The sequence below is a fragment of the Anopheles merus genome, chromosome X (genome assembly GCF_017562075.2).
Source record: "Anopheles merus strain MAF chromosome X, AmerM5.1, whole genome shotgun sequence".
Taxonomy (NCBI): Eukaryota; Metazoa; Arthropoda; class Insecta; order Diptera; family Culicidae; genus Anopheles; species Anopheles merus.
In genome coordinates, this window is record NC_054081.1 from 7948851 (window position 1) to 7960485 (window position 11635).

An 11635-nucleotide genomic window follows, 5' to 3' on the forward strand; every position below is an offset into this window, starting at 1 on the left:
TCAAATGGATACTCCTTTTTCTTTTTAGTTGCTCGTATAAAAGTTCTTCATAGCGTATGTTACACGTGTAATACACTCCCTAGGAGCCAAAAATGTGTTCAAAAATGTGAGTAGCGAAAAATGTGTTCTTTACGTTTTGACTGTTTTTCTTCAAAAAATATTACCGTCATCTTTGAATGGCCAAAACATTAAAAAAGAGCTACGAGATGAACCGATCGATGCACAGCTATGGAAGCTACATTGGTTGTTTTAATTTTCATCCGAATATTGCATCGATATTGGTTCGCGCACTCAACACTTGTAAGCTTCCAAAACCGCTGGCTACACTCTTAGTCCGGTTGTTAGGGAAAAGGGGGAATGCAATAATAGATTCTAAAAACGAGTTTATTCTGATCCAAAAATTCAAAGAAAAATTACAGATAAGGATAACTGTGATTAACACACACAATTCAAATTTCAAGTAAATCGGATTACTAGAATCGAAGAAATAACCAATCGAAATTGATTTGGGTACCCGTGTAGACTGCTGCCTGGAAAAGGGGTATCGTGATAATTGATTGTAAAAACGATTTTTTTGTAATCCTAAAACTCAAACAAACATTTCAGATAAAGATGTCTGTTCTTTACACACAGTTTCACGAATTTCAAGCCAATCAATTTACTAGAATTGGAGAAATAAGCAATCAAAATTGATTTGGCTACACGGGGTGTCCGGTTGCCTAGAAAAGGGGTATCGCAATAATTGGTTGTAAAAATGAGTGTATTCTAATCCAAATTTACAAATACAATTTTCAGCTAAAGATGGCTATAATTTGCACTCATAGTCCAAATTTCAATTCAATCGGATTACTACAATTGGAGAAATAAGAAATCAAAATCAACTTGCCTACCCATGTAACCCAGTTGCCTGATAAAGGGGTATCGTAATAATTGATTCTAAAAACGGACTTAATCTGATCCAAAAATTCTGAGAAAAATCAAAGGTAAAGATAACTGTAATTTACACTCATGGTTCATATTTCAGGTCGATCGGATAACTACAATCGAAGAAACAACCTATCAAATTTGATTTGGCTACGTGGGTAGATCGGTTGCCTGGAAAAGGGGATATATCGATAATTGATTCTAACATCGATGTTTTTCTGATCCAAAAACTCTAAGAAACATCATAGATTAAACGGTCCCGCAAGATGATTGTAATTTACATTCACAGTTCTAATTTCAAGTCAATCAAATTACTAGTATCGGATAAATAAGCAATCAAAATCCCGGGTTGGGGGCGAGTCAACCGGCATAGGCTTCAATTTAAACGGACGTGTGTCCAAATATCTGGAGAAAGGAACCCTTCAACGTACACAGGCGCTGCTGATCCTGTGTGACATGCGTTGTTCGTTGGAGAATTGGCGCCAAAGAAAAAGAAGAAGAAAGCGTCACACACTTCAACAAAAGCGAGAAAGGCGTGCGCAGGCTAGGACACGAACCGCAGCTGAGCGTTCAAGGTAAGAATTTTGGGGATTGTCCGGGTGGAATTGTTTCTTGGCGAGGCTTGTTGGTGCCCGTGTGCGGGAAAGTGTTTGAGAGAACGAAGCAACGGTAAGAAATTTACAGCAGCAGCCTTGTCGCAAGACATGCTACGGAAATTCGCCATTATTACCTGTCCGTCGCCGAAGAACCTTTCCGTTGTCGTCATTGTCCGTGGTCGTTGCAACCTTCGTGCGAAAATCGATCCACGGTCCCGCAGTTTATTTCCGGTAATGGAAACGCTTGTGCGGCTTCTCCATCCAGCATTACGCGACCTGTGTCTATGTGTATGAGTGTATTTGTGTGTGTGTGTGTGTGTGTGTGTGTGTGTGGTTGAATTGCGTGTTTTTTCGCTCACTTACTGGGTTTGAGCGTCTCCAGTTTGTTGGCGTGCTTTGGAGGACAGGAAGCAAGTTTGTGTTAGGTCCGCGGCGTAAGGATAGTTTTGCAAAAGTGTGCTAAATTACGAAAGTTGAGCCGTGCCGAACTGGCGGAGCAGGCGGCGTTGTGTTGGCAGTATGCAAGGTTAGGCTAGGGCTCCAAGCCCAAGATACATTGTGTTTCATCTGTTGCTCAATTCTCGGGAAGTGGGTGATCTTGGTTGGAACAGGCTCCAGTTTGTTGGCGTGCTTGAGAGGACAGGAAGCAAGTTTGTGTTAGGTCCACAGCTTTAGGATAGTTTTGCAAAAGTGTGCTAAATTGCGAAAATTTAGCTTGCTAGACTGGCGGAGCAGGTGGCGTTGTGTTGGCAGTATGCAAGGTTAGGTTAGGGCTCCAGGCCCAAGATACATTGTGTTTCATCTGTTGCTCAATTCTCGGGAAGTGGATGATCTTTGTTGGAACAGATATGAAGTCAATGGATTTCAGTTTGAGCGTCTCCAGTTTGTTGGCGTGCTTGAGAGGACAGGAAGCAAGTTTGTGTTAGGTCCGCGGCGTAAGGATAGTTTTGCAAAAGTGTGCTAAATTACGAAAGTTGAGCCGTGCCGAACTGGCGGAGCAGGCGGCGTTGTGTTGGTAGTATGTAAGGTTAGGATAGGGCTCCAGGCCCAAGTTACATTGTGTTTCATCTGTTGCTCAATTCTCGGGAAGTGGGTGATCTTGGTTGGAACAGGCTCCAGTTTGTTGGCGTGCTTGAGAGGACAGGAAGCAAGTTTTTGTTAAGTCCACGGCTTACGGATAATTTTGAAAAAGTGTGCTAAATTGCGAAAATTTAGCTTGCTAGACTGGCGGAGCAGGTGGCGTTGTGTTGGCAGTATGTAAGGTTAGGTTGGGGCTCCAGGCCCAAGATACATTGTGTTTCATCTGTTGCTCAATTCTCGGGAAGTGGATGATCTTTGTTGGAACAGATATGAAGTCAATGGATTTCAGTTTGAGCGTCTCCAGTTTGTTGGCGTGCTTTGGAGGACAGGAAGCAAGTTTGTGTTAGGTCCGCGGCGTAAGGATAGTTTTGCAAAAGTGTGCTAAATTGCGAAAATTTAGCTTGCTAGATTGGCGGAGCAGGTGGCGTTGTGTTGGCAGTATGCAAGGTTAGGTTAGGGCTCCAGGCCAAAGTTACATTGTGTCTTCTCTGTAGCCCATTTCTCGGGAAGTGGGTGATCTTGGATGGAACAGTCTCCAGTTTGTTGGCGTGCTTGAGAGGATAGGAAGCAAGATTGTTTGAGTTCTGTTCATTAAGGATAGTTTTGCAAAAGTGTGCTAAACTGCGAAAGTTGAACCTGCCGGACTGGCGGAGCAGGCGGCGTTGTGTTGGCAGTATGCAAGGTTAGGTTAGGGCTCCAGGCCCAAGATACATTGTGTTTCATCTGTTGCTCAATTCTCGGGAAGTGGATGATCTTTGTTGGAACAGATATGAAGTCAATGGATTTCAGTTTGAGCGTCTCCAGTTTGTTGGCGTGCTTGAGAGGACAGGAAGCAAGTTTGTGTTAGGTCCACAGCTTTAGGATAGTTTTGCAAAAGTGTGCCAAATTGCGAAAATCGAGCATGCTAGATTGGCGGAGAAGCCGAAGTTGTGTTGGCAGTATGCAAGGTTAGGTTAGGGCTCCAGGCCCAAGTTACATTGTGTTTCATCTGTTGCTCAATTCTCGGGAAGTGGGTGATCTTGGTTGGAACAGGCTCCAGTTTGTTGGCGTGCTTGAGAGGACAGGAAGCAAGTTTTTGTTAAGTCCACGGCTTACGGATAGTTTTGAAAAAGTGTGCTAAATTGCGAAAATTTAGCTTGCTAGACTGGCGGAGCAGGTGGCGTTGTGTTGGCAGTATGTAAGGTTAGGTTGGGCTCCAGGCCCAAGATACATTGTGTTTCATCTGTTGCTCAATTCTCGGGAAGTGGATGATCTTTGTTGGAACAGATATGAAGTCAATGGATTTCAGTTTGAGCGTCTCCAGTTTGTTGGCGTGCTTGAGAGGATAGGAAGCAAGTTTGTGTTAGGTCCACGGCTTACGGATAGTTTTGAAAAAGTGTGCTAAATTGCGAAAATTTAGCTTGCTAGATTGGCGGAGCAGGCGGCGTTGTGTTGGCAGTATGCAAGGTTAGGTTAGGGCTCCAGGCCCAAGATACATTGTGTTTCATCTGTTGCTCAATTCTCGGGAAGTGGATGATCTTTGTTGGAACAGATATGAAGTCAATGGATTTCAGTTTGAGCGTCTCCAGTTTGTTGGTGTGCTTTGGAGGACAGGAAGCAAGTTTGTGTTAGGTCCGCGGCGTAAGGATAGTTTTGCAAAAGTGTGCTAAATTGCGAAAATTTAGCTTGCTAGATTGGCGGAGCAGGTGGCGTTGTGTTGGCAGTATGCAAGGTTAGGTTAGGGCTCCAGGCCAAAGTTACATTGTGTCTTCTCTGTAGCCCATTTCTCGGGAAGTGGGTGATCTTGGATGGAACAGTCTCCAGTTTGTTGGCGTGCTTGAGAGGATAGGAAGCAAGATTGTTTGAGTTCTGTTCATTAAGGATAGTTTTGCAAAAGTGTGCTAAACTGCGAAAGTTGAACCTGCCGGACTGGCGGAGCAGGCGGCGTTGTGTTGGCAGTATGCGAGGTTAGGTTAGGGCTCCAGGCCCGAAGTACATTGTGTCTTCTCTGTAATCCAATTCTCGGGAAACGGGTGATCTCAGATGAAACAGAAAAGAAGCGAAAATCAATTTTACCCTCTCGCCCCAAAAAAGTATGAATGAATTTAAATACAGGACTTTGCAACTCAACTTAAGACCAGCCAGCCCTCTGCAGCAGATGTGCTGACGATACTCGGAACACGGCACAAGAGCAATGATTCGTCCAGCGTATTCCAGCAATAGTGCCACAGTCCGGAGAAATGTCTCGCGTAGAATGGGATGAATTGCTGAAAATCCCGCATCTCTAGCAGTTCTAGTGAATGAAGAAGTAGTCATCCGTAATATCCAGCAAATGAGTTATTAACGTTTCGAGTTCCGAGAAAATGAGACCCAACGTTGCATTGTAATTCTTTCGGGCTCAGTCTCCCATTCTCGGCACTGCTCATTGTTTGCTCCCGACCTGAGCCCCGCGCCAGGCTTTTTAGCATCTTTGGGGTTGCTTGATTTCGAAAAGTTTCGTCCGCCATCGACGAGTGGTTTTCGATCATCCGGCTAAACGTCATCCGCGGGAAGGGAACGCGCGAGCTCTGCTCTGTGTGTGTGTGTGTGTGCGTGTGGCTACGCCTGTCACTGTGCTGTCAGTGCCGGACCGCTCAAAACGTAAACAAATGCGACAGCGACATCGAACGGAGCAGCCAGTGGCAGTAGCATACGACTTCCCGGCCACCGTGGCTTGGTGCTTTGTTTTCTTTTTGTATGTGTGTGTGTGTGACTGGAACGGAAGGACAATCGCACGTGTCACGCACGGCGCTTCCCTGGCCCCACTGTCCGCCTAGCGATGCCTACTACCGCCAGCAGTGGCCGGACGCTGAGCGCTGTGGCAAAGTGTTCGCGAACTTCCGTGAGTGGCCCGATCGTACCACGCTCATCCGGGAGCTGTCCCCTGCTTCCTCTCCGTCCCCCGAGCTCACCAGAAGCCCATCTTTTCTGTTTCTTCCATCCAGCTCGCTGCTAGCTGCTGAATGATGAGCCGGGAGCGGCCGTTGCTCACCCCGGTCTGCTATGCCGGCGAGCTGAAACAGTTCGTGGAGGCCGTCCTGATGGCCAGCCACGAGTACGGGCCGAACCTTTCCTACGGCTCGGTCAATCTGATTGGCCGGCCGTCCAACTTCCCGAACTACGGCGACCATACGGACTCGTACCTGTTGGTAAGTGTGCATCCCCCCGCCGTGCCGTAGGGCAGGAGACAACAGCGAAACCAAAATGCTAACCGCACTCTTCTCCCTTTCCCGTTTCCTTCCCCGGCAGTCCTCATACGGCGAGTGGCCCCGGCTGGCACCGTCGTACCGGCCCGAGTTCGGGCTGGCCAGGGTAGCGCCCTGCGACAATCCACCGGTGGACGAGTTCTTCGTCGCCAGCTTCGAGCAGGCCGTCTATCCGGCCGAGCTCGGCGTGTACGAAACGCTGCATCCGGGCACGGTCCGCCGCATCACGTGCTACGTGGTGAAGGTCGGCTGGCTCTGTCTCTGGGACGACCGCACCGACAAGCGGCAGGACATAGCGGGCGACCGGGGCGCCAGCCCTTCGCGCCTGTTCCTGCCGACCCTGCGCACCGTCCCGCACCGGACGCGCGTGCTGCGTTTCGAGCTAAACTTGCGCGACCACCGGTACATCAGCGGGCTGGACGGCATCATACTGGTGGGCGGCGTGCACGACTTCCCCGAAGCGCGCGGGAAGGCTCTAGCAGCAGCAGCGGCTTCCGCCTCACCGACACCATCACCACCACCGGTGGAGGCGGCGGCAGCGTTGGAATTGATAGGCCAAGGGGCGGGAGGCACCGGCCAGCCAAACCTTACCGATATGCCGTACGAGATACTGTATCACATCCTCTCCCATCTCGACTGGTTCGCGCTCGCCGACGTGGAGAAGGTGTGCGTCCGGTGCGCCGAGGTGGTGGCCGACGCCCGCCTCTACCGGGAGGTGAACCTGCGCCCGTACTGGGACCGGGTCGATTCTTACTTCCTGATGTGGCTGGGCAACCGGTGCGCCGGCATCAATAAGCTAGACCTGTCCGGGTGCGGCATCGTCAACGAGTTCAGCAAAATCGACCTGCAGATGTAAGCCGTAAGGGAGAGCATGCTGATGTGCTAATTGTGCTAACCTTCTTTTTCTTCATTTTTTTTTTTGCGCAGCTTTTTCAACCGCCACGGCCACACGCTCACGCACCTGCGGCTCAACTGCATCGGCGTGCGGCACGCCATGTCGTTCGTGCTGCTGCTGTGTCCCGAGCTCACCGAGCTGTGCATGCAGAACGCGGTGCTGGACAACCAGCACTACCAGCCGTCCGTCTGCAAGCGGCTGACCACGCTCGATCTGAGCCGGGCGCAGTACGCGCCCGAGACGCTGCTGGGCCTGCTGCAGCAAAACCCGAACCTGCAGCACCTGAGCCTGGCGAGCTGCGACCAGTCGAGCCTGCCGGACATCACGCACACGATCGGCGAGCACAACCGCGCCCTGCTCAGCCTGAAGCTGTGGAAAACGCACGTGCTCGGGGCGCACGGGCTGGTGCCGCTGCAGCACTGCACCAAGCTGCAGGAGCTCGATCTCGGCTACAGCAACCACGAGGACTGTGCCGAGGGGACGCTCGCCCGGCTGGCGGCGGCCTGTCCCGACCTGCGCTGGCTCGTGCTCGGCGGGTTCCGGGGCATCACCAACAACGATCTGCTGGCGATCGCGCGCCACTGCCCCCGGCTGCAGTACCTGGACCTGATGAGCTCCGTGATGCTGTCCGGCGAGGCGATCAACGCGATCTTCATCGGCTGCCCGGCGCTCCGCCTGCTCGAGCTGAGCTACTGCAGCGGCATCGAGCAGCAGTGGCTCGACATGTGGCGCCGCCAGTTCCCGCACGTCGACGTGAAGCACCAATACTGACGCGTGGGAGGGTGGAGGAGGGTGAAAGCGGATGCGGCCCATGCGAGGTGTTGGCACTCTTTCGTTTTTTCGGTGGGGGGTTTATTTTTTCTTTCTTCGCCCGTTTCATTCATAGATAGGTAGACGGTAATGGCTGCTAGCCGCCGGTTTGAATTCAAAAATTGTCGTTCCTTCATTTGAGAGGGTTCTGTTGGCTAATGTGAACTATTGCAAGTGAATTTCGTTTTACAACACCGACCACCGACGCGAGGGAAGGCGTTGGCCGCGTATGTATCCGCCGAGGTATTGGCCGTTTTTTCGTTTAATAGTTTTTATTTCTTCTCCTTCCAAGCTAGTTAGACGGTAATGGCTGCTAGCCGCCGAATTGAATTTAAACATTGTTGTTCCTTTACTGAAGAGGATTATATTAGCTAATGTGAACTATAGAAAGCGAATTTAGTTTTACAACACCGACGCGACTGTTGTTTATTTAATTATAATGAAATAAAAAAAAAGCAAGACGCTGAACTCGAACACACAAACGCATGTGCGTTTCTTTTACTAGCCTGATTGGATGCGGTGCCCATCTGCTCAAATACTCTGTTCTCCGCTCGCACTGTTTCGCCCGTGGCAGAGTGGATTGCGAACGCACTTTTGCTTTAGTGCATTGGGTCTGATTTTGCGTGTACGATTGAATGACGACAACAAACCATTTTTTTTTGCAATCTTGCGCTTAAAAGTTTATGGGAAAAACGAACCTATGTGAACTCTTTGGGGGAAATGGGTCTTCATCGGCATTTAAACATAATGGGATGTTTTGGCGATTTATTTTTAATGCGCTTTGTGTGGTGTTTCGGACGCGTAAACAATGAATCAGCTGATCGGTACAGTGCGCACACGGTGCGGGTTATTTAGCGCCATCTATCAACCGGTAGGGGAAGCAGTCGACGAACGAAATATACGTGCTCGTAACGCTTGTAACGCTTCAACCCCTCACTGCGAACAGTTACCTAGATTTAGGTTCGAAATGGATTACAGCTCGGTACCAGTCCCGTGGTAGATACAGGATAAGTTCCTGGAACTTGGGAGTTCTTCTGGACTAGCAGGATCACTTCCCGGAGCGGGAACAATTTCCGAATGAGAACCTTCAGAGCTGGAGTATGTTAATGGTCGTTGTAGTGATGTGCTCTCTGGAGCGCACACACGACTCGGATCAGACTCCGGTTATTGTTAGTCCGATTCCGATTCAGGGCAAAATTGGAACCACTAGCTCCACCCGGAGTCGAAGTTACCCGAAGTCGGAGTCGTCCGGAGTCGGTTAGTGTCAGGGTCCGGAGATGATATGTTATTTCCTATAGTGTTATTCATCTTCCGGTCTTGCGTGTGCACTTCGTAAACAGGTTCTACTTCGACTCCAAATGACTCTGGCCGACACCCGGCGTCTTCGACTCCGTTCGAATCCGATTTCGTTCGACTCCAACTAAGGAGGACTCCAGATGCCTCCGGGCCACTCCAGACTATTCCGACTCTAGATGACTGCAAGTCCGATACCGGACGACTGCGACTCTGGACGACTCCGATTCCGGATGACTCCAGACGACTCCTACTCTCGGTGACTTCAGAGGACTTCGATTCTGGGCAACTCCAGAGGACTCCAGCCAACTCCGGACGACATCGACTCCGGAACGACTCCGACTCTGAGCGTCTTCAGAAAACACCGAATTTGGACGACTACAGACGACTCCAGCTGACTCCGGACGACATCGACTCCGTATGATTCCGACTCCAGCCGACTCCGACTTCGGACGACTCCGACTTCGGACGACTCTGATTCCGTTAGATTTCGATTCCGGACTACTGCGAGTATGGACGACTCCGATTGCGGATGACTCCACCTCTGGGCGACTCCTGCCGACTCAGGACGACATCTACTCTGGATGACTCCGACTTCGGACGACTCTAGACGACTTCGGACGACTCCAGACGATTCCGAATGACTCCAACTCCAATTCCGGACGACTGTGACTCTTGACGACTCCGATTCCGGATGACTCCACCTATGGGCGACTCCAGCCGACTCCGAACGACGTCGACTCCGTATGATTCTGACTCCGGACGACTCCGACATCGGACTACTCAGACTACGTTAGATTCCGATTCCGGACGACTACGACTCTGAACGACTCCGATTCCGGATGACTCCAACTCTGGACGACTCTGACTCTGGGCGACTTCAGAGAACACCGAATCTGGGCAACTCCAGACGACTCCAGCTGACTCCGGACGACATCGACTCCGTATGATTCCGACTCCGAACGACTCCGACTTCGGACGAATCCGACTTCGGACGACTCCGACTCCGTTAGATTTCGATTCCGGACGACTGCGACTCTGGGCGTCTCTGATTCCGGATGACTTCACCTCTGGGCGACTCCGGCCGACTCAGGACGATATCGACTCTGGATGACTCAAAGTCCGGACGGCTCCAGGCGACTTCGGACGACTCCAGACGATTCCGGATGACTCCAACTCCAATTCCGGACGACTGTGACTCTAAAAGACTCCGATTCCGGATGACTCTGACTTTGGACGACTCCAAATCCGTTAGATTTCGATTTCAGATGACTCCGAATGATTCCGGACGAATCTTGAAAGGTCTGGATATTGCGTTTTTGGAGATTGCCATGTTTACCAATGACTAGAGTTCTTTGTACTAACGAGGATCTAGAAGCCGTTTCTCAACTAGTAACAACAGCACTTATCGTACCTTTTTGTGCTTTACAATATCGCTCACCTGTAACTAATCGTTCTCTAGCTGTAACCAGAAAAAGAAGAAGAAGAAAAAAGTACCAAGATCGTCGTTAAGTGTTTGTAGCTCTTAGTTGGTTGGTTTTATTTTATTAATTATAATGCGCGCTCAGTGCCACACCTGGCAGGGACCGTTCCGAATTTCGAAACTGTTTTCGCTTGCGATTTTTATTTGTTTGATTGTTATTCTGACAAACGCTTTTCTGCGCAACTGGGTTACGCACCTAATGCGCCCTTTATAAGCAATAGCGGTTCCTTGTGTGCACTGGGAGGAACGGAGGATTTTGCGGTAAAAAAAGAGATATTTCAAACAATTTGTAGTTACGCTGCGTTGGTTTCTTAGTTTGTTTTTTTCCGTTTCTTGGGGTTTTCAAAATGAATACTGTCCAATTTTGTTCCACCAAGCTTTCTTCTCCGTTTGTTCCACCAAGATTTCTTTTTCTCTCTTTCTCTGCTTCTCTCTCTCTCACTTCTAACATACTCTCTACACCTTTTTTGTATAAACAAATCGGTTCGATCCCTGCTACCTACCACTAAGTTTTCGACAGAATGTCCAGCCACCCAGTGCGGCTAAAGCTCTCGGTTTACATTTTAAATACAGACAGTTTAGTTTAAAAAAAACAATAATTAAAGGAAACTAACGTTAGGGATGGGTTGCTACACCCAATCGCTCCACTATGACCATCATTACCGACTGCTTACTACCAAAGCTACTAAGCTGGATTACAACCGCCACGTCGTGAAGATGCGCGCGGGGTAGCTGGAGTGTTGGGCATATCCCCTCACCCCCTCCCCCTCCCACCATCCTGTTTTTGTTTTGCTTTCTGTTTGTGCCTGTTTGGTTTTGCGTATTATTTTCCGCCCTTTCGTCTCTGTATACTGTTAAAATATTCAGTCTTCTTTGGTAAGTGGTAACCAAAACGGGAAGAGTTGTTGTGTGTGTTTAATTGTGTTTGTGTGTTTTCATTATCTATTTTTTTGTATTCTTGGTTGCCATTGACCCATAGCTACTATTTTGTAGTGCGCCATCTTTTTTTTAGAGAGGTTTTGCTTTTCCTAGTTTGCCTGCCGTAACGTAGGACAGCAAACGTGTAGCCGTGGAAGTTTAATTTACTGAGCTTAGAGTTTGCCACAGGGTACCCTGCCTCTTCTACCGTACCCACCCCCCTCTCCCTTCATCCACATACAAACAGCGCGAAACACACGACCAGCTTCTTGACACGACGCGAAGCGTTGACACAGCGTGACGTCACTCCCAATCGATGCATACACGAAAACCAAACGAGACGAACAAACGAGACAAAACGGAAACACCCGCAACCTAGCTTGCGACATTCGGACTCTGGGCACGCCGTGTT

General features: G+C 49.4%; 2 protein-coding genes across 4 annotated transcripts in view; one reads left to right on the top strand and one right to left on the bottom strand.

The window, feature by feature from the left end:
• Positions 1–1401: 1401 nt before the first annotated feature.
• On the top strand, positions 1402–7963 carry LOC121595466 (F-box/LRR-repeat protein 4). 3 transcript variants are annotated; one of them, XM_041919492.1, is made up of 4 exons: positions 1402–1499; positions 5564–5767; positions 5868–6676; positions 6752–7963. In XM_041919492.1, the coding sequence occupies exons 2-4, from the start codon at positions 5582–5584 to the stop codon at positions 7488–7490; spliced, it is 1734 nt and encodes a 577-aa protein (XP_041775426.1). In that variant the 5' UTR covers positions 1402–1499; positions 5564–5581; the 3' UTR covers positions 7491–7963. The 3 variants fall into 3 exon arrangements, with proteins under 3 accessions (XP_041775426.1, XP_041775433.1, XP_041775421.1); XM_041919499.1 differs by lacking the exon at positions 1402–1499 and adding an exon at positions 1897–2046; XM_041919487.1 differs by lacking the exon at positions 1402–1499 and adding an exon at positions 4674–5460.
• Positions 7964–10269: 2306 nt separating this feature from the next.
• The window catches only part of LOC121589615 (dorsal-ventral patterning protein Sog-like), a 15423-nt gene continuing 14057 nt past the window's right edge, over positions 10270–11635 (bottom strand). The window contains exon 4 of the mRNA XM_041908680.1: positions 10270–10284. Coding sequence (XP_041764614.1) covers positions 10270–10284 — 15 coding nt within the window. The remainder of the gene's footprint in view (positions 10285–11635) is intronic.